Source organism: Notothenia rossii (assembly GCF_949606895.1).
Source record: "Notothenia rossii genome assembly, chromosome: 1".
In the NCBI taxonomy this organism is placed as follows: Eukaryota; Metazoa; Chordata; class Actinopteri; order Perciformes; family Nototheniidae; genus Notothenia; species Notothenia rossii.
In genome coordinates, this window is record NC_136912.1 from 45,899,158 (window position 1) to 45,922,513 (window position 23,356).

Consider the following 23,356-nt stretch of genomic DNA (forward strand, 5'->3'; position numbering starts at 1 on the left):
CCTTCATGGCCTCTTTCTCAGGTCCTGAAATTGCATAAAGTCGACCCTTAGGAATGGGAGACCCGGCAATCAAGTCAATAGCACAGTCATAGGAGCGGTGAGGAGGAAGAGCCAGAGCTTTGGACTTACTAAAGACTTCACTAAGGTCGTGGTAGCAAGAAGGAACTGAAAGTACATCCGGAAGATATATTTTTGGGACTGTATCCTGCCTAACACTCCCAGTGTTACATCTCCTGTCAATCTCTGCTACCTGCTTAAAACAGTGATCAATGCAATTCTTTCCCCGCCCCTCCACCCTCCCAGATTGCCAATCTATGTGAGGGTTATGAAGTTTCAACCAGGGAAACCCCAAAATGAGTGGATGTTGGGCTGAGTTAAATAAGTGAAAAGACATTGTCTCGTGGTGGTTATCATTACATCTTACTTCCAAAGGCTCTGTTTGGTGAGTCACTTTAAACAACAGCCGCCCATCGAGAGCACTCGCTTCAAGAGGCTGGGGTAGAGGTTTAGTTTTTATGTCCCATTTTTTAACTAAACCCCAATCCATAAGACTTTCGTCCGCCCCTGAGTCAATGAGAACACCATGAGTAACTACATTGTCTCTGATTTTTACCTGGATCCGGGTCAGGGTGCGAGGAGGAAAGTCAGAGGAAGAGATCCGGCTCACCAACGTACTCCTCTTTATTGGTGAGCCTCCTCTTTTACCGGACAAGCCGCTTGTGGGTGTCCGCGCTGCCCGCAGTAGAAACACAGACCCTCCTTGAATCGACGCTGACGTTCTGCCAGCGACAGCTTGGCGCGGCCCAACTGCATTGGCTCCTCTACGGAGCCAGGGGGCGCTGTTGTCCGGAACGCAGGTGGTGAGGGGTGACGGAGCCTCCAATAAGAAGTAATATCCAGCGGCGAGCGTCTCCTCTGGAGAGGCGGATCAACCGCATCCTTGGATTTATTCCTTCTCCTCTCCGTCAGACGATTGTCTATCCTTATAGCCATGGATATGACAGAGTCCAAGTCAGTGGGCAGATCGAGAGGCGCCAGCTGGTCTTGTAAAGAATCCGAGAGACCGCTGACGAAAGCGTCAAACAATGCAGCGGAGTTCCAGCCGGCTGCCTTAGTCCGGAACTCGATGGCGTAGTCAGCCAAACTCCGCTGATGTTGTCGCAGCTTGATCAGAGCCCGAGCTGCTTCCCTGCCCGGCGTGGTTTGATCGAAGGTCTTCCTCATAGTGTCTATGAAGTTTTCCAGAGACCCGCAGATAGGCGAGCCTCGGGACCATTCTGCCGTGGCCCACGCTGCTGCTCGGCCGGAGAGATGAGAGATCATAAAAGCCACTTTGGAATTGTCCTTGGGAAAAGCAGCCGGTTGGTGGTGATAGTGTAACTCACACTGCACGATGAACGGCCGGCAGCCTTCTGAGTCTCCGGAGTACTTTTCGGGTGGAGCCAGACGCATGGAAGCACTGTGCGGCTCAGTAACCCGGTTGGGATCGAATCCGGTCACCGCTGGAACCGGAGGAGTCGTAGGAGGAGAAACAGCCTGCAGGTGAGTGAGCACACGCTGAACCTCTGCTGCCAGTAGTAGTCACTTGGGTCGTCACCGATGTTTGTAGTTCCCTCTGGCTGCTGGTTAGATTCTGCACTCCCTGCTGCATGGTGGCCATATGCTCCTCTTGTTGCCCAAGACGTTGGCCCTGAGAGCAGATAGCGTTCTTAATCTGATCTGAGTCAGCTGAGTTCATTTTGATGGTCAGTTCGTACTGTCAAGGGGTGAACACTGAGGCATGAACTCAATTGCACGACTCAAAACTCAGACTCAGATAGCGTTTCAAAATAAAGACTTTACTGGAATTTTGCACAGTAATAAAACTTTAGACATCGTAACACAATTTTAAACAAGATTTGACTGTAGATTATACATTTTACTGATACCAATTATAAAATATTTACCTTGATTATTAAAAATAAAAATGAAAGTTTATTTTATTTTTAATGTCGGAAGAGGGGGGAGCGGCACCCCTAGCGCCCCTATGGGCCGCCCGCCACTTGATGTAAGTAGTAGTGAATGAATTTGTATTAAGATGAGAAAATAAAGAAAAAAGACTTGGAAAAGCAGCAGAATATTTGAACTGCAAATTTTTTGAACTAACTTGATGGTGAATTATCTGTCGCCATGGCAACGGCATTTGATGACACCCCATAATACGCTTAGATGTGTTGATGGCTGCATCGTTACCAAACCTGTGAAGTTTTGGGCCATTTCGAGCATTTTCACTGAAGTTATGAGAAAACCGTTTTTCATGGTGAGCATTGTGTTGCCATGGCAACGGCATTTGAAGAAATCTCAAAACTGTCCCGTAGATGTTAGCACACACGTGAAGTTTGAGCACTTTTTGAACATGTTCATTGGAGTTATACATTACATTCTCTTGATCGCCCTCTCTCTCTTCTATTTATCGCCCTCTCTCTCTTCTCTCTCTCTTCTCTTGATCACCCTCTCTCTTCTCTTTATCACCCTCTCAATCTTCTATCGCCCTCTCTCTCTTCTCTTGATCGCCCTCTCTCTTCTCTTTATCACCCTCTCAATCTTCTATCGCCCTCTCTCTCTTCTCTTGATCGCCCTCTCTCTCTTCTCTCTCTCCTCTCTTGCTCGTCCTCTCTCTCTTCCCTTGATCGCCCTCTCTTCTCTTGATCGCCCTCTTTCTCTTCTCTTGATCACCTTCTCACTCTTCTATCACCCTCTCTCTCTTCTCTTGATCACCCTCTCACTCTTCTATCACCCTCTCTCTCTTCTCTTGATCGCCCTTCTCTCTCTTCTCTTGATCATTCATCATCATCATCATCATCATCAGTGTGTGTCTGTGTGAGAGAGAGAGTGTGTGTGTGTGTGTGTGTGTGTGTGTGTGTCTTTGTGTGAGTGTGTGTGTATGTGTATGTGTGTGTGTGTGTGTGTGTGTGTGTGTGTGTGTGTGTGTGTGTGTGTGTGTGTGTGTGTGTGTGTGGGTGTGTGTGTGTGTGTGTGTGTGTGTGTGTGTGTGTGTGTGTGTGTGTTAATTGTTACAGCTCAAATGCATTGCAAGGACTTCCATGTTAAAAAAATACTTCAAAAAGTTGAATATTTTAAAAAGTATAACATATTTTGAAAAAGTTGAAAGTGTCTCATCATGTGCTGAAAAGGCTGAATAGTTTGATATTTGAATGGTTCCTGCAGCTGAAATTAGGCTGAAGGAGTTAAATAAAGATATTAAAGTAGTAGTGAATGAATGTTTACAAACACCTGTGTGTGTAAATCCAGAGATCAAAGGTTACCATGGGGACGACTTATGACGGTTTACCAACTGCACTGTTTTTTTGGTTTTGTGTGTTAAATGTGGAGATGGGAGCATTTTGTCTAAAGTGTACTTCTCTCTGTTCTGAAGGAAGTTCCGGAAAACTTTAACATGGGAATCAATTGGGAGCTAGGTGGACTTTTTGTCTCTTCATGCCCTCAAGAGGCATTTTGTTTAATATTTGTTTTCAATTTATTTCTATTTTCTAACCTAGGAGAGGTTTTCCTACGTTTTTCATGAAAAAATGTGTCTGAGGAGTGCAGGGTTTGGGAATTATGGCATGTTTAAAACATTTTTGGGGGAGAATTTCAAGCTCTCCTGCACTCTGTTTTGAGATCAAAGCACTCTAGACGTAACAAGCTGCTCCATCCACTCTAATGTTAAAATCGGAAAAAGGCCTCTCTACCAAGCTCCAAACTAAGTTAAATATCTCAAAAATGTTAAAAGATATCAGAAATCGGAAGAACAAGTGTTTTAGCTGAATGTCTTGTGGTCATTTTAAAGTTGGAATGAAGTGTCTAGCTGAAAGTATGTGGAAGCAGTAGCATTTGGCGCAAGGTGTAAGAAAAGAGGATTTGAAGGGTCCTCCGATTGACTTCCGTGTTAAAAAAAGAGTTTAAGAAGCTGAATATTTCAAAAAGTATAAAATATTTTTAGAAAGTTGAAGGTTTCCCATTGATTCCTGAACAGGCTGAATAGTTTAATATTTGAATGGTTTCTGTAGCTGAAAGTAATATTGGCTGAAATAAGAATAAATATTTGAAGAACTATAGTGGAATGCAAACAGCATTCGCACTAATAATTTATGCACCTCACCATTGTTTCATCAGACATCTATTCCATAACCCTAATAGTCTGAATCTTTTTTATTTTGACCAAAAGCCCATCTGTCCAGCGGCCAGTTATCCTGAAAACGAAGACCCATTGTTTTCCCACATGGGATACACTGCTCTTTATATCTGCACCATGTAGTAACAATGGACTCAATGACTCAGTGACATCATACCTGTTATACCTTTCATTTGTTATTCTTACATACTGCATAAATGCACTATTGATTCAGATTCCACCTCTGTGTTTCTACTAGGGAAAGTTCGGGAAGCTTTTTACACTTTATGTCAATTTTCAATCTTTGGCCTGGCCTTCCCATGTTTACAATTGTACTTATCACTAATATTATAATTTTTTTAATAATACTAGATCAGTATTTTCTGATGTAAAAATGGAGTGCCTCGGGGCTCCATTCTCAGTCCTCTGCTTTTATTTCATTATATTTCACCTCTTGGCCAAAAGATATGCATTGTGTGTGTATCAACACCTGGACAGTTGACACATTTTAAAAAGTTCTATAAAGCCTGTGTGTGCACAGACAAGCATCCTACACATCAGGTTTTCATTTAACTCATATGAGTGTGTGCCTCTTGTGGGTCAATACTATTCAAGTCGTCTACTAGCTGTGAATAATTGTGAATGAAAGTGGCAGAGATTAAAAACATCTGTGTGTAGAGGTGTGTATGTGTGTCTGTGTCCTGATCTTGACATCCATAAAATCTCCTTAAAAGTGTAACAAGCTGTCTAACCGAGGCAGACTGCATGGTTTTACAGATGTGAGAGTAACTGATTATCTGACATGCTGAAAATAATCAAACACATTCATGTAAATTAAGATTACACATGTTTCCCTTCCCTGATACAAATTGAGCACCTCAAAAGAGAAACATACTCAGGGTTTTAAAATGTTTTTATTTGAATTCCAGCTGTTTATTGTGATGAAATTGAAAAGCATCTGAAGGACCATGTGGAACATTATGGGATGCTAAAATCAATCAAGAGACATAATAATGAGCGACGATGGACTGCTTTGAGCATCTGAACTCCCTCTGTGCTCTGGATTGGACATATCTTTTTTTGTCGATTGAGGACACAGTACCACTGTGACGCATTTAATATTCCAGCTGTAACAGCACACGTTGTTGAGGTTAAACAAGGTTGGGTGTGTTTGGTTAATATGAGTCTGAATAAAGGGTCAGTGTATGATGTATCCAACCCTGTTACAGCATGAACCTCTCCACCATCTGACCTCCCACTAACTCCAACATGCCTGTCAGATAGGATGCCTATCAGCCAAAACATGTTTTGAAGCCCTTTCTGGCTGCAGTGATGCACCGTGTGTGTGTGTGTGTGTGTGTGTGTGTGTGTGTGTGTGTGTGTGTGTGTGTGTGTGTGTGTGTGTGTGTGTGTGTGTGTGTGTGTGTGTGTGTGTGTGTGTGTGTGTGTGTGTGTGTGTGTGTGTGTGTGTGTGTGTGTGTGTGTGTGTGTGTGTGTGTGTGAGTGAGTGAGTGAGTGAGTGAGTGAGTGAGTGAGTGAGTGAGTGAGTGAGAGACAGAAACAGAGACAGAAACAGAGACAGAAACAGAGAGGCAGAGTTATAACTCCTCTCCTCTGGTTATGAAAACATAGCGACCGCCAGCACTAGCATTCACTTGGTCTAGCTAATATTACATTCCTGAAAAACACACATTATACTATACGGTCGCTCATTTTGAGTGCTAAAGACGGGAATCCAACAGTCACTCACATTGGATACAAAATATTGAACTTTTATATGCCGTATGTCACCCTTCACACTTCACTGGGACCTGCTGGAGTCCTGCAGGATGTTCAGGTCCGGGGAGGCTGTCGTATCAAACATCTGAAATTTTGTTCCACTTTATGTGTTTTTAGAGCACACAGCAGAGCAAGGTTGGAAAAATGTGTATTAACACACATGCAAAACAAGACAATAAAGAAATGTACGACGCAGTAACTCATATTATACTGAATTAGTGGTCTTTACACATGTAACTGATATGAAAGAACCAGAAAGGAAATGGAACTCCTTCACCTTCATTTTTGTGCAGCCAAACTTTTTGGTTAACTTGAGCACCTGGCGGCCGTTTTCACTACTGACTACATGAACCCTGACCCAAGTCCTTAGAAGCTGGAACTGTCCATTCAATATAAAATGTATGTATGTGTTGTGCTCGTTGTTAGGCTTTGTAAAAACTTACTTTAAAACTTGCAGAGACTTAAGAACCAGTTAAAGTATTGGTGGACTAAAATGTGGAAATCTAGACATGATGAGACGTGGTTCGGGTGGTAAAACGTCTAATGTTCTGGTTGTAGAATTTCTATGGAGAGAGCTGAATGAAATCAAATGTGGTGAATATCTTTTTATGGAAACATGTGTTGATCAACTTATTACAACGTGGACAAACACATCGTATTAAAGGTCCCATGTCATGCTTTTCTTGTTATTACCCGTCCCCTTGTGTGTTATGAAGGTTTCTCTGCATGTAAACGGTCTGCAGAGTCACAAACCCTCAAAGTACACCCTGTAGCGAGTAAAACTCTAACACAGAACAGACCTGTCTATGCTGCCCCAGAACGCCTCGTTGGAGATTTCTCTTTTTCTTCCTGGGTACAGTGACGTGACCATACCCAAATGGACCAATCCGTAGAGCCTTTACGCTACGTCCGCAGAGCCATTACGTTAAGTCCGCGGATTGGTCCAAATGGACACACACACTCAATCTTTTCTCAGCTGCAGCTCTGCTGATTTCTCCTCCCTGAGACGACGGGACGCGGCGAGGCTGTAAGTCGATGTTTGAGCACACACACAAACTCCCAGCCAGGCTGCGGGTGTGTGTATGTGTGTTCGGGCTGGTTTCGGGCTGGGTGTCTCACAGACGGCCACTGGGCTCACAGGGAGGATGGGGGGGGGGGGGGGGGAGCTCCAACAAACCGTTTAGGAAAGTATAATGTTTTTAAAAAAGAAAAACGTGTCACAAAAAATGCTGTCATATTGAGTAACGCTGTTATCATTGAGCGCCTCGGCTGAGGGTTTGTAAAGCTCCCAGGCTGAGACATTCTTTCAGGGGCTGGTCATTCCAGATCACTCGTACTGTACTAGTTAGCAAGATGTATTGGAGTTTACAATACTTAGCAAGGAGAATTAGCAGGAAACACACGAGCAGAGAGAACAGCTTGAAGCCTAAAGTGCTTCCAGACACCTCCATGTCACATCTGAGACTCCAACTGTGGCCCTCAGTCAGTGTGAGCCTTCTCTGACCCCGTGAGGAGGTAAAAAGTCAAAAGTTAAAGTAAACCTTTTCTTCTAAGATGCATATTGTGACATACTAATCTGCAACAGTTGAAGGTCAGGCATTGTTCACTATGTTTGTATGACCCCTGACGTTCATCTCTCTGCGAAATGTGGCTAAATAGTACCTTCTGTTGGCGAACAATACCGTCAGAGGTTTTAATCTATAATATTAAGTTGTGCCACAATATCAAACCGTTTTTTTTTCAAAGACTGATGTTGAAGTACAATGCTTCACAGAACACCAGTGGTTCTGAGCTACACTGCAACAGTGACACCCTTCTTTTAGAACAGCTCGATGCTGCCACCTTTTGGTATTAGTGGTAGATTACAATGGAACAGGATGTACAATGCATCTCCATTAGGATGCAGTACATATTTTCTTATTTATGTATGTATTTATTATAACATATTAGAAGGATAATCTTTTGATTCCCTAGTGTTGAATGAAATGAGCGTTTGAATCACAATTTCTCTACATTCGAGATTTGCATCCCTTATGTTGATTAAATAAATATTGTTAAGCAGATCATAACAGAGCAGGACAATTATCCAGGGAGATTTGGGCCTTTATCCAGCCCTCATGAGCCCCAGAAACTGTATTGATATGCTGCCCCAGGTTTACAGAAGTTAACTGCATGTAGTTTGTGGATTGTTCAGGATATATTTTACAGGTAAAGATGAATATATTTCTAGAAATATTAACAATACGACTAGATATTGACTAGACAAAATTGAGGGCCATAAATGAGCTGTGGGATGATATGAACATTAAAATAATTGACTAGACACAATCTGGTAAAGCCGGAGAAATTTGAGCCTCTGCTATGTCATTATTACCAATACAATTTTTAATGAATCAAATTGCCACAAAGTAATTGCCCTGCAGACAAACTAAGGGTCAGGAACATCCTTTGTCCATAACATCTTAGTAGAACAAATACCAGATCCCAACATAACCCTGCTGTCACTGACACACAGGCATTTAGCATAACTCACATCAGCCGGACTGATCTGTGTCTCTCATCATTAACCTCTCCTTCTGGGACTGTTATAACTGTTTTGCCGCAGGTGGCATCCCAGCATGCAATTTTTAATTCAACACTTTTTCATCTGACCGCCCAGGTTAATCGCAGCTGCACATCATTTTTGGTGTTTGTTTTAGACCTTAAATGGTTGCTGCATCCTTTGGGATTTTTTGATAGGCTGTGTCCATGTGTAAAATGGATCTAATAAAAGTGTACTATGGATGTAATATAGATGTAATAATTATGTAACATCAGAATCAGAATACCTTTATAAGTCCCACAGAGGGGAAATTTGCATCGTTACATCAGGAAAGAGCCACAGACAGCTTAATGTTACATATGTTTAAAAAAAGTACTAAGTTATGATATAATAACAAATATAATAACATGGTGTAATATGGGTAAAATGTCAGTGTAATATGAGAGTTAAAGGTAATAAAGTTACATGGGAGTAATGACAGTGTTATTGCATTATAATCAAGGTGTAACGTTTTTAATTACAGAATAATGTGGGTGTAATACGGGTTTAATATATGCGTAATAAAGGGTTTTCAATGTGTAATATGGTGTATAAACAGTGTAATACAGTAGTATATTGTAGTAAATTGCCATCAATTAATTTTCCAAACTATTAAAAGCCCATTTAAGGGTTAAGCTATGGGACGTGAGTCCCTCATGAGAGGGTATTACTGAAGCAGCTGAACTCACATATGGCGGCTACATTCGAAACCACAAAGGTACTGAAGAAACTGCCAAATACTATTTCAGAAAAGTCTCAACAGCATCCGATCGCTGTCTGCTTTTCCACTTTATTACATCAAGCGGCGAGGCATCAGCTCTGACAACATGGTCATCTGAACGCTTCGAGTGTTTTCAGAGGGACAATAAACTGAAATAGAGGGGGTCAAAATCCTAAAAAAAATCCACAAAATTCCATAATTCCAGTTTCAAACTTTGAAATGTCGCCAGGGGACACAATTTCTTTGTGTTTAAGATATTATTATTACCTCATTGCAAAAATGTTTACTTTGGGGTTCTAGCTTTAAAAAATAACATCTTCAAGTTTCAGAAGTGCCAAATGCAGTAAGTAAAAACATGTTTGTGGATTCTAAATGTATTTAGTATTTACCTGTTACTGAACTGAAAAATATAAATGAAAAATGAAAGCTCCTTGGGGGCCATGTGGATTGAATGAGCCATGGGCCCTCATGGACCCTTGTTATTATTCATTTACTCATTTAAGTCACCTTTAAAGAAGTAGCCATTTATTTATTTGGCCATTTGGGGGCAGCAGTAAAAGTTGAATCTAGTTTGATCTTATAAATATGTTCCAGCAAATGTCAAGCCAGCAAACTGCTTACACACTAACCCATAACACAACTTTATTCTACCATAAACATTTTTATTTTCTTGTTCGTGTCAAATCTGAACGATTTACTACTTTCATCAATCATAAATATTTGATTGCTTCAAGGCCTTATGATATCCTAGAAAATATGCAATACTGATCACCTCTCTCATTGAATTTCAGTGGTTTAGTTTAGTAAAATAACCTCCATAGGAGATGAATGGGTGACCTTAGATTATGTTCATCCATCAGAGAGTACACACACCTTGTTGATTTTGGAATACATTTTAAGTGCCTATTATTTTTGTATTCACTGCAGTTATTCATGTAAACCAGTAGTCTGAGACATGACAGCCACCACAGGCCCTAGTAGACCCCCCCACACACAACAACACAAACTATAACACCCTTTGTTGTTAAATACCAACCATGTGCAATGTGTGCAATATATATATATATATGCCGTGAATAACTGTGCAATATGGCTGCTTCATCTTCAGAACTGTTACAGGCTGTGTATTTTCTAAATTGTGTGACTGTTTTAAAAAAAACATTTTTTATCTTTAATATATATATTTTTTTTATGCGTTGTTAAACATTAAGCTGTCTGGCTCTTTTCTGCTGTAACAAATGTAAATATCCCCTCTGTGGGACGAATAAAGGTATTTTGATTCTGATTGTTTAACCCTTGTGTGGTGTTCATATTTCTATTACTCAGCCAGTGTTCGTGGGTCTAGTAGTGACCCGCTGTAAAACCTAACATTGTGTTAAATAAGAATGAATAAGTAAGCCTTACTTATTTTTTTTTAACTTGTTATTAACACTCAGTTTAAATAATTAAGCTGTAATACAGGGTCGAAAAACCTAACTAACTCAATGTAATTGATGTGAGCTAATTTAGAAAACTAAGTTAGTGGAAATGTTTTTTTTTTTTTCAACATTAGGACATGGGCAGATCACTCATGGGTGCAGACTGCGGGTCCCTCCGCCAGCTCCGCGGTGCTTCAAGCCGTCACTGCGGAGCTGCTGGCTGGCTTGGCCATGTACCGGGCATTACTTCACCGCGACTCGCTCTTTTTTAAATTTGTCTGGCGGCTGTGTCTGTGGGCATTACAATTCGCCGCAACGGGGAGTGGCGGGGGTCGTCAGGTTCCCACGTGAGGTGTAGATGTAACGTTCTTGCCGTCTGAAGTCACTGTTGATAATTATACAATCAGTTTCTTTCTATTTTAATTGTTTAATTAACAAAGTGCATCAGATGAATGGATTTCAATTTTCAAATATAAAATATAAAAATCCCAAACAATGTGTGACAGTTGAATCATGTATTACACAGTAATAGTAGGCTATTACCTTTTAATAATTTATTTTACAATAATCATATGGAGGTACCAACTGAAATGGTTGTTTCACTCCTGCATATGTTTAAAGTGCATTTGGTGAAACTTGATTTAAATTAGCATAGCATAAAAGCTAACTGATATTAGTCTACATTTTAAAAAGAGTATAGTGTTTACATTCAATGCAACCATAATCTGTTATAATAGTGAAGATGTTGGCTGGCATATTCAGTTAAATAATATGTATTTGATGGTTATAATATCCAGGTCTTTGTGATTTAAAGGCTATGCCATATTTAAAAAAATGTGGTGAGGATTTGTCATGTTTGCAATCTTTGCTATAATCGATTAAATGTCTATGTTTTTGTTAGAAATATCTGCTTTCAATTGTTTTATTTTTCCCCATTCAGGATTTAACAGATAGTGGCAATTCCACACATTCCATGATCACAGCAGTAAAAGGTAATTTTACACACTACACAATTCCTCTCTGATCATTTGTATTTTTTCTATGAGCAGCGGCGTAAGAGCTTGTGTGTTATCAAGGTTTTTCTGCATGTAAATGGTCTGCAGAGTCACAAACCCTCAAAGTACACCCTGTAGCGAGTAAAACTCTAACACAGAAAATACCTCCCCAAAACGCCTCGTTGGAGATTTCTCATTTTCCAATTTTTATTTCCTGGCCGTTATGATGTTTGAACACCCAGTTGCCCCACCCAGAACCTTGACGTGCATAGAGCTCTGTGAGCGCTGACAGACGAGTTGGGATCTCACAGCGTTTATAAACCTTTTTCTTACTCAATATTAAGCCACACTTATTGTTTTTACTTCGGCTGTGAGTGTTTGTGTGTGCTCAGGATGAGTTTGGCTGTGTTTAGGTGTGTTTAGGTGTGTATCGCCAATCAGGAAACCACACCGCCATGGAGCACACACTGCAGCTCAGACTGCAGCTGGGAGCTTCTCAACGTCCCGACCAATCAGAGCACACTGGGCTCACAGGGAGGGGGGGGGGGGGGGGGGGGGGGGGGAGCTCCAACAAGGCGTTTACGACAGAGAGTGAAATTCAGTGAATACACATACTATACAGAGATGCTGTATGAGAAACCAATGTGATTTGGGAAAATTGCACAATATAAATCTATTTTAGTATACCTCAACAATGGAATTATGACATGGGACCTTTAACATCACTAGAATTTGATCACAACAATAGCATGGATGCAATTTAGTCCTCTTCTCACTTTCACATATTTCATAATACACGTTTTGCATTCTAACTCAGGTAAATACAACACTGTAGTTTCTAAATGGTTATATAGGTGATGTTTGATTATTTTTGCTGGTTTGTCGTTCTTGATTTTCAGATTTCTCAAGCAGATCGAAAACCTCCGATGCAGTGGACCTGTAAGTTCTGCTCATTTTGCTCTGTAAAAAGAGGCTTTTTACTTAAGCATTACCGCCTCAAACATGGCTGCCATACTAGGACATCACCACTCCCATGCCTCCATAAGGAATGCCTTTGCACATTTAAATCTTTTAATGCACTCAAGGTTCACTTATCAACATGGCACACTCGTAAGGATATCGAGAAAGTGAGTGAAACAGCGTTCCATTGTCAGCTATGCGACTTTATAGAGCCTTGCAGTCAAGCAGATTTTTTCACACATTTGTGAAAACATTTGAAGTTGAAGCAAAAGGTGACTTGTCCATATCAAGGCTGTAACTTTCAGAGCAATGTTTATTCCACCTTTAATTCACACAAAAGCAAAGAACATCAGATGCAGGATAGGTCGGCATTCAAACCTGACATTTTTACAGAGAATATACTTGAAGATCTTCCCCCTAATCTGAATGATCCACCTGAGGATAGTGTCCCTGAAGCTGAGGATAGTGTCCCTAAAGCTGATGATGTTGAGTTCGGTGAAGATGTGGAAGATTTGGAGAGTCAGTTGGAACATAATGTTGCTGCTCTTTTTCTGAAGATGTCATCAATTCTTCACATCTCTGAAAGTGCAATGCAAGAGGTTATAGAGCAGGTCAACCAAATGTATTTGCTGTCAAAGCCCTTGTTACATTCCTCAATTCGAAAAATACTAAATCAACATTGTGAAGAAGCTGATAACTCTTTAGTGAGCGAGATAGCCAGAGTAGTCACTGAGAATAATGTTTTCCTGAAATTCACTTCTGCTGGGGGATCATTGTCAACTGCTAAAAGACGAACATCATACATTACAAGAGAATTCTCTGTGGTAATGCCTGTTGAATTTCTCCTAAAAAACGACAAGCAGTCAGTGGTGTATGTCCCCATACTGGAAATGCTGCAGACTTTGCTAAGCAATGGAGACATTTTGGACAAGGCCATGTTACTTGAAAACAATTTTTCACAGGGATACAAATCGCACAGGGATGGTTCCCACTTTAAAGGCAATTCTTTCTTGACAGATGAAGAGTTCAGGATTGCTCTGTTTTTGTACATAGATGATTTTGAGGTAGCTAACCCCTTGGGAACCTCGAGAAAGAAACACAAGCTATGTGCTATCTACTGGGTACTTGGCAATCTGCACCCTAAATATCGCTCTTCTCTTCATTCCATTCAGCTTGCTATTCTTTGCAAGGTTGACAACATCAAAGGCCATGGCTATGCTGAAATTCTCCACCCTCTCATCCAGGACCTTGTGTCTCTTGAGCAACATGTTGTATATGTCGAGCAGCTAGGAGCCAGCATAAAAGGCACTGTATTATTTGTCGCTGCTGACAATTTAGCTGCCCATTATTTAGAAGGCTTTTTTGAAAGCTTCAGAGTTAGCCAGATGTGTCGATTCTGTATGGCAACGCGGGAGGAAATACAACACAAGGAAGTTCGGACAGGCTCATTCCAACTAAGAACAAAAGAAAATCATGACAGACAGGTGCAAGATGTGTTGCATGATTCTACAATGGCTCAACAATATGGTGTCAAAGGAAGCTGTCCACTTAGTGAAAGCTTGGAACGTTTTCATGTTGTCGATGGTTTCCCACCAGACCTTTTGCATGGAGGGTATCGTTCCAACTGAATTGGCCTTGTGTTTGAAGGCACTGATATCAAAGAAATACTTCTCCCTTGAATTCCTGAATGGGGCCATTAAGAAGTTTCCGTATACATTTTCAGACAGAACAAATCAACCCCAGCTCATCACGAAGACCTTTTCCTCAAAGGGAACAATTGGAGGAAATGGTCATGAACATTGGACACTACTCCGACTTCTGCCACTACTGGTTGGTCATCAAATTCCTGAGGAGGATGAAACATGGGAGTTTTTAATGAACCTAAAAGATGTGCTGGAATTGTCAGTGTCCTCAAGCTTCACAGAGGAGTCGTTGCACTTTATTGAATGCAAGATCTCAGAACATCGAGATTTGTTTCAGAAAGTTTTCCCAAATCAAAGAATGCGCCCAAAGCACCACTACATTGAGCACTACCCTCAATCGATTCAAAAGTTTGGTCCATTATGTGACGTGTGGACAATGCGTTTTGAAGGAAAACACAAGTTTTTCAAAAAAGTTTTGTAGGCATTCTCACAATTTCAAGAATGTAGCCCTCACTTTAGCTCTCAGACACCAACAAAAAGATAGCATTTCATTTAGCTTCCACCTCCTTTTTCAAGCCATCTGTTGAAATGAATAAAGTAAAGTCTGCCATGGTGGCTTCATTTCCTGAAAATGTGCAGAACTTTCTTCATCACAGGAATGCCCAGCAGAACACAGTCCTTGTAGCATCATCTGTCTGCATAGATGGCATTAAGTACAGTGCTGATATGGTCATTTCAGTTGGATGTTGCTCAGGGCTCCCGGATTTCAGACAAATAACAAAAATTGTGGTAATCAATACCGACATATTTTTTGTCTGCAGACTTATGACTTCCTGGTATAATGAGCATCTGCGAGCATATGAGCTGTCTAGAAGCCATTTGTCCACCTTTTCAGTCACACAGTTGTGTGAACTGAACGATGTTTTCCCCCTGTCACTCTACAGAGTTGGAGGCAAACAGCTTGTTACCCTTAAACGGTACATATTATGCTGAGCGATGTGAATTCAGCATTGTGGCAATCTCACAAATGTCTTCCTTTTCCCCAGGATAAGACCTCAACATGGACCAACGGTTATTGCTGAGAGTTGTCATCACCGAAGATTCTATTATGAAGTTAACTTTAAATAATAGACCGGATTCCGTCGAACAATTGATTGCTCAACTCAGGGATAAATGATCTCTGCAGTATGAATTTAAACTTCAGTATGAAGACCAAGACTTCAATAACGCCCTCTGCAATTTGACGGAAATATCAGATTTGCCTGAAAGAGCTACACTGAAAATCATCCCTATCGTGACTCTCCATTTAACTACCATTTCATCACCCTCAACAAGATCAGAAACGAGTGAGTGCAGCACAGCAGACACTGAGATCCTGTCGACTGCAGGAACCTCACCATTGCTAAGACATCAACAATGGCCAGAGTTCTTTAACACACCAAATCTCTCAGTTGATGTGAAATACAGACTTAGACAGGGAGATCTTGCCTATATGAAAGATGGAACACGACTGACTCCATCAAGAGATATGAAGCATGACATATTACAAAAGCTTGCTGAAACAGTGTACAGTTTCAAGGCTTATCCTGATGATGATGACTTCAGCAGTGTTGCAAAATCCCTTATTAGCAAACATCCCTGCCTTACGGAGCCTGGTTCTCAGCCTGGATGGTATGGCTGGAAGAATAGCCTGAAATTTAAAATGGCCAACTATCGCACAAAACTCCGAAAGGCTGGATGTGAGGATGTAGCAATCAACGGAGGAAAAATAAGTAAAGTCAACCCACAGGGTGAATCGTCAAGCAAGAATATAAAACGACCAAAAAGAGGTGAAGCAAATTATCTGCCTAATTTACCTGAAGGACATGATGAAACAAGCCTCGAAAATGCCAGAAAGATTCTCACGGAGGAAATGAAGAAAAAAACACCTAATGGCACTCTCATCTCACAAATGATGGACCAAACATTCCCACTGCGCAGACGAGAGATTGTGAAAAAGGAGCCTGCTGTACAGAACATGATTGAACGATGGCCGGCCCTTTTCACAGAGAGACAGGTAGGCTACTTTTAGTTTGTACTGAATAATGCCTTTAAGGTTGACTTTCCTCCATGTCAGCATTTCACTTTACCAACTTCCCAACCACTAATATAATGCCAATCAAAATAAGGCTGCAACTAATAATTATTTTCATTATCGATTATTCATCCAATTATTCTGTAATTGATTAAAGATATGGGGCCGTATTCACAAAGGATCTTAGGGCTAAAAGTAGCTCCTAACTGGCGAATTTAGGAGAAACTCCTAAACATAATGGGCGTGTCAGTCTTAAATTTAGGACTCCTAATTGTATTCACTAAGAGCAATTCACAAAGTATTTTAGGCCTAAAAGTAGCACCTAAGTTTAGGAGAGCTTAAAAGTCCTCGAGAGGACTCCTAACTCAGTAAGACCTATTCACAAAGAATCTGAAAATGGCTGCGAGACGAAATATTTTGGAGACAATTGAAGACTGTGAATCGATCAAGAGATATGGCTAAATCGTGAGGGTATCAAAATTGTTGTGGAATTAGTGCGGGATGCAATAACATCCCCGACTAACAGGAATAACCCGATTAGTTCGGAAATAAAATGTTTGGCAACACTACGATATTTAGCAACAGGGAAAATGCAACTTTGCAATGCCGACGATTTAGGGATATCGCAACCATCAGTCAGCCGTGCCATAAACCAAACCATCAACGCGCTCTCTAGACCACATATCATCCAACAGTTTATCCGGTTTCCTTTGGACAATCAACAACTACACAGGATCAAAGCCAACTTCATGGCAATTGCAGGTATGCCCGGTGTGGTCGGTGCTATTGACGGGACGCACATAAAAATAATTGCGCCATCAAAAGATGAGGACGTGTTCGTCAATAGAAAGAAAGTACATTCCATCAACACGCAGATTGTTTTCATTCATCATGATAGGGGGACTTGAACGGAGGTATGGGCTGTTATTGAAAGTGTTTAAGTGCTGGAAATATGCTCATTGGATAGTAGTTTGCAGGGTGCTTTTAATTGCCCCCTTGATTTAATGCAATTTACGTATTTTTATTGTTTGCTCTCTCTCTTTAACGTGCATATACAACGTCATTATCGTGGTCTGCACAAACTTGTCATCATGCGTGTATTCTGCTAACTGCGCTGTCCATAACTATTTGATAGGAATACATTTCTAGCCTAGGCTATTTCCTTGTTTTTCTGTGATTTAGTGGGCTCGTTTGTGGGATGTTGCGGATGAGTTTCACCGAGACCGCCTGCTCTGAACAACCAATCACCGTACTGACCGCTTCTAAACTAATGCACGAGAATCGACGTAATCCATAGCAACGGCGCGTCACTCTTAGTTCACTCTTAGTGATTTATCCTTAGTATGAGTAGGTCTCAGCGGCTTTGTGAATAACTTTTAAGAAAAAACTCCTACGTAAAATGTTTTAGCGCGAGTTAGGAGCACTCCTAGCGGTAAGATAAAATGCTTTGTGAATACGGCCCCTGGTCTATAAAAGGTGATGTTTTTAAATGTTTTGTTGTGTAAGTTCAACATCTAAAGATATTGACTTTAATATGATGTCAAATTTATTTTTGATTGATAGGAAGAATTTTACCAAAATCTTTTCATGAAAAATTACTTACCACATTCATTATCGTAACATTTGGCAAATATTATTGTTATATATGTTAATGTTAATATTAGGGCCGGGACTCGATTAAAAAATGTTATCTAATTAATTAGAGGTTTTGTAATTAATTAATCAAAATTAATCGCATTTTTAATCACATATAAATATTTGACCTGAGAACAGTGGGAAGATGTCAATAAAGTGTGCCGTCACACAGAGGTAATTTGAATTGCTTACCGAGGTCCAATGATCCCCAGTCAGGGCAACACATTCGGCTTTCTCCAATAAATTCTCTTTATCTTCCTTTTCATTGTCATAAAGCTGCTGGATTCTTTTTGTCACTGTATTTCTGCATGGCAGCTCATATGTTGTGTCAGACGATGCAATCTGTAGTACCTTTTGCAGCCCCTTATCTTCTACCACTCCAAGTGGTCTACAGTCGAGTGCAATCCAGTGAGCTGGTTATTTTTTCAGACGTGGACTTAGTTATCCTGGCCCTGAAACCAGTCATCTGGTTGAGTGTGGGTTGGGTGTGGGTCATACTTGTCAACCCTCCCGATTTTCGCGGGAGACTCCCGATTTCATTGCCCTCTCCCGGCTTTCTCCCGGGGTCATATTTCTCCCGATTTCTGACAAAATCAGATTTACACACGACTGTTTCCACTCGGACTTTAATACAGCTGCACCATTGTTTGGTTTCCATGGTAACACGTCTCTTTAGTAGCGCGCGCAACTCAAAAGTCTTAGAGGGTGAGGCAGATATTCACAGAAAACAGAACAAGAATCGACAACTACTCTACTCTCTGCTCACTCCTTTCCTGTAAAATGCAGGTCCAGTCCACACATATGCTCCATCAAGGACGGTGCTACAGGCCGCAAGGCAGTGCACTTACAACTACAATAAGCATGTTAATGTTAATCTAACAGCTCCGGCGATCCACTAGCAACCCCCCCCCCCCCCCCCCCCCCCCCCCCCCCCCCCCCCCCAATTTTGCATTTTGAAATGCTCCCGATTTCTGAGGGCAAGTATGGTGTGGGTTCTTGTACTCGGAGTCGGGCTAACGTCCACGCTAGCTGCTATAGGTTTTGCATTGAGGTGATACTTGAGGCTTGATGTGCTGCGGTGATATGCGAATTCCTTTTTGCATAATTTGCATACAACCGTGCTCTTATCGACGCTTCCATCCGTCCGTTTTTTAAAACAAAATGTCCCATCCACGGGGCCAACCAAAGCGGTCTCATCAGCTTCTTCGTTCATGTTTGACTATTGTTCACTGTGGTTTGTTGTTGTCTGAAGTCATGAACTTTGGTGCTCCAGTATAATCGGTACGCCTGAAACTCATCCAGTGAGAAACGTTCCGCCGGGCAAAAATAAGTGCGATTAAAATGCGTTAATTTTTTTAACGCGTTAATGTTTGTGTAATTAATTAATCTTAATTAACGCGTTAAAGTCCCGGCCCTAGTTAATATTATATTGTTGTGGGCTATAAGTGTACCCTGCCTTTCTATCTAAGCCATAGTGGTTGCCTGCTTGCACAATTGTTATGATTTAAACTATTGTCTTCCTAATGTGCTGGTTTTCCATCTCCTACCCCACCCCCTTCTCTACTTTTTCAGGTATTTGCCGAATTTAATCGGATTACCAGTCGGAACCTCGAAGCAGACTTCTTTGAGGCTCTGGACCAGCACACCCCAGGTTTCCTCCAACTGTTCAAGTCAAGAAAAGGATCGGTTGGACAGAAACTGACGTTCATCAACTCTGGCAGAGCATCAACTGGCCGGTAAGTAATATAACTTAGCAACTTTTTACATACATTGATGACGATATGGTACTACTTAAAAATCCTTCTAAAATAATTAAAACAACCCCTCAAAAAGATGGAAAAGGACAACATGTTTCATCTTGTGAGTCATTTAATCTCATCTGTATCTTCTTTATCTCTATCATTAGACACCGGACGTGACTGAACAGCACTCTGTTGTCCTCAAAGACATTCCAATTGTTCTTGGCGACAACTCCAGGGATCTTTTCAAGACATGCTTTGTAAGTACTTGAAAACAAAAAAAACGGTTTGGTTTGCATTTATTGAAAAGTTATATCCCCTATTTACACAAACTTGTAACCAAAAGATTTAATTTGGTGTGTTCTAAATACTGTACACTAAATTCCATGACCAGGAGTCTAGATTAGAAATGAGGTGTAAAATAAATGTACGTTCTTAGCTGTATATGCATCCATAGCATTAGTTTCCTCATACCACATTTACAGAACCTTCTTGGATATAATGTTACAACGCCATTTGAGTGTGTACTTGAGCTACATTTTTTTTAGCAAATACTTCAAAGCAAATGCAACATGAATGTTTTCATAGGAAGGCCTACTCTAATAGGTAGCGATGATATTCTAAATAACGTTTTTTTCTTTGCAGGATACAACGAGAGATGAGGGCCTATCATCCGTCACCGTTGGTGTGCTGACTGTTCTCAGCGAAGACAGTCCTCAGGAGGGTCCAAGCTCAATGCAACTCGAGCCCATCTCCACTGACATTGTGCTTGAGGGAGGTATTGTGATGGAAAATATCAAAAACTTTCCACAGGCAGTTTGCCTGTTATTTGGCCTGATATATGCTTTGCATTTAGACTACCCAAAATGCATGGCAAATACTCTGATGTTCCTTCAAAGAGTGATGCTTGGACTGGGAACCAAAACCCTCTCACCTAAGCTATTAACGCTACGAAACGCTCTATTGGATTAAACCTTAGTCAAGATAGTCATCAGCTATCAGATAGAACTTGGCCCTTTAAAAAGTTGCACTGTTAAATATTATGACAAAAGTTTGTTACTATGGGGACACTGTTATGACTCTGTTAATTGTTGAGAGCAAAGTACAATGTTTGTTTTTTTAAAGTACTCTTCTTCATAGTGGTCATTATAGATTTTAAATGTTTACAATTGGTCTGTTGTGCAATGCTGTTTTTATTAAGATAAGGGTTTTTAGTACTTAAAAAGCACTGTTTGTTGGCACTTGAAAATAAATGTTATATTGCAACTGAATCAATTTGTGTTTTTAATGCATTCTTTTTGGAGATTGTTGGGAGTTTACACAACGTGTTTAGAGATTTGTTGTAGTACAATTATCTTAGTTAGCAGGAATTAGTTTGTTTAATTTAATAGTAAACCTTAGAAATTACGAGTTAGTCAAATTTAAAAGGGTTAAGTTCTGGTGATTTGTATATTTAAGTTTAATTTGTTCATTGAGTTCACACAAATACAAAAAAATAGGTTAATACAAAGCATGCCTTTTAAGTTTACATAACTTAGTTTACATAAGTTTACATAACTTAGTTTACATAAGTTTACACAATTTAGTTTACATAAGTTTACACAACTTAGTTTACATAAGTTTACATAACTTAAAAGGTTTTTGTCAACTGTACTTCTCAAAATCAATTGAAGCACACCTAGAATACACAAGTTGTTAGTACTCACAATAAGTAAGTTAACTTAACTTACTTATTGTGAGGCAACGAGTTTGCATACTTTTTCTAAGTTACCACAACTTATTAAGTTTTAATGTGTGCCTCTTTGGGCTTCAATTCAACACAATCAAACTATTTGATGTTAAAATGCTCAACAAATGTTTACTTCATCTCAATTACAAGCAATATAAACAGCATAGATGGTTAATATTTGCCCTTTTACATTTGTTGGATCACATTAATGAATTCAAGTGCTACTTGTTTTTCTGCCCGCTGACCGGCTGGTCCTGTGGCTCGTCTTTTCTTTGTAACTAGCTGATGCTCAATCTCATCCTCTTCTTCAAAGTCACTGTCAGACTCAGAATTCTCAGAAATGTGATCCTCACATTCTGAAGCCTCTTCCTCTTCCATCATCATCAATTGGTTCTCTCTTCCAGAATCATTTGCAAGGCCCTCTGAGCAGAGAATCTTTTGGCCATCTTGATCAGCTGTGATAAGGACCCAAACTGGCGAAGCTTTATTTATTGTGTCTCGCCCCAAACTTGCAGCTTGGATAGAGTGTGAAAAAAATTAAGATTGGTTCCCGCAAGACATAATGCAGGAATGTGAGAGCGGACAGGTGTTGGTGTTGGAATTTATCAACAATGTTGCAACCTTGTGAATGAATGTCATGGAAATGAATGGCTCGGGGATGGCAGGGTCAGTAACACAAAGGTCTCACACACACACGCACACACACTAACACAAACACACACAGAAGGCCCAGACAGGAGGAGGACCGAGTGACGAGTGTAGGTACACAAGACCTACAATTTCCACCCGGATATCCTGTATGTAATGTAAATGTGTGTGTGTGTGGGGGGGGGGGGGGTCATTGAAAATGTGTTCTGATAGGCCATTGAGTGTGAGTTTGAAGTTAACATTTATTAAAATACATCAATATGAACTTGAGCATTCCTTTAAAAAAAATCACTTTGCTAGAACAGTGATAATAAAACAATGCTCCTTAAGTCTGTGTGCTCAAAAAAATAAATCCATAATACAATTCTGCAATCCCTTTGCTAGAACAATACGTTATAATACTTTGCCACTTCGCAAAGAAAATGCTGATATTTGGCAAGAAAGTGTGTCTTATCACAGCATTAGTGGCTGCAATGAGCCTGTTTTGCACTGCACATTTCTTCAAAACGGGGTTGCAGGCTCAGTGGCGGCGCCAGAGATTTCTTTTGGGGGTGCTGTGGGGTAGCTTGACGTTTCATAGAGGGTGCTCAAACATTTAGGGTTTCCCATTAATGTACCGGTCGCTACAGTGGAATTTTCTACTGCAACAATCCCCACGCAAATACACAGTGTGACAGTTACAATGAAGGCTCGATAATCAGCTCACGGCATATAGGTGTAAGCAGGGGTAAAGTGCTATTTTGGAGTGGACCTAACATAGGGGGGTCCGGGGGCATGCTCCCCCGGGAAGATTTATTTTTTAATATTGAAGTTAAAAGTATCAATCTGGTGCACTTTGAGAGCAAAATGAAGAGATCTATGGATGCAGATCTCAACACTCATTTGAAACAGAACTGTAAACAGATTTACTTTTTCTTTATGGATATTTTACAAATCATCCTTTTAAACTTTATTCTTGTTTTACTGTCATATAGTATTTCAAACCTATTTTTCATTTATTATCTTATTGTGTTTTAAACTATAATGATCATATAAACGTGTGCCTCGGAAATAATTGTTTACATTAATGGTTACCAAAACGTTTGAGACCCACTGAGATAACACTCAGAGAGTCATTTAGCTCACTGAGCCTCTCAGTCTGACAGGAGAGGACTCTCCTCCACTTTGTTGTGGAAAAAACTCCTTATATCCGTTAGCGTAGCTCGCTAGCACCAGAAGTTAACAACTACGATCTCCGGTACCGGTGCGCTCTCTCTCTCTATCTCGCTCGCTCACGCACTC

At 40.5% G+C, this 23,356-nt stretch overlaps 1 protein-coding gene across 3 annotated transcripts in view; it reads left to right on the forward strand.

The window, feature by feature from the left end:
• The window catches only part of LOC307044749 (sterile alpha motif domain-containing protein 3-like), a 34,732-nt gene extending 13,763 nt beyond the window's left edge, over positions 1–20,969 (forward strand). Inside the window, exons 2-7 of one of the 3 annotated variants that reach the window (XM_079690080.1) lie at positions 11,593–11,644; positions 12,547–12,586; positions 15,297–16,306; positions 19,532–19,695; positions 19,866–19,958; positions 20,344–20,969. In XM_079690080.1, coding sequence (XP_079546206.1) covers positions 15,743–16,306; positions 19,532–19,695; positions 19,866–19,878 — 741 coding nt within the window. In that variant the 5' untranslated portion in view covers positions 11,593–11,644; positions 12,547–12,586; positions 15,297–15,742 and the 3' untranslated portion in view covers positions 19,879–19,958; positions 20,344–20,969. Of the gene's footprint in view, positions 1–11,592; positions 11,645–12,546; positions 12,775–14,881; positions 16,307–19,531; positions 19,696–19,865; positions 19,959–20,343 lie in introns of those variants that run through there. The other 2 variants (XM_079690081.1, XM_079690079.1) reach the window with 2 other exon arrangements.
• The last annotated feature ends 2,387 nt before the right edge of the window (positions 20,970–23,356 follow it).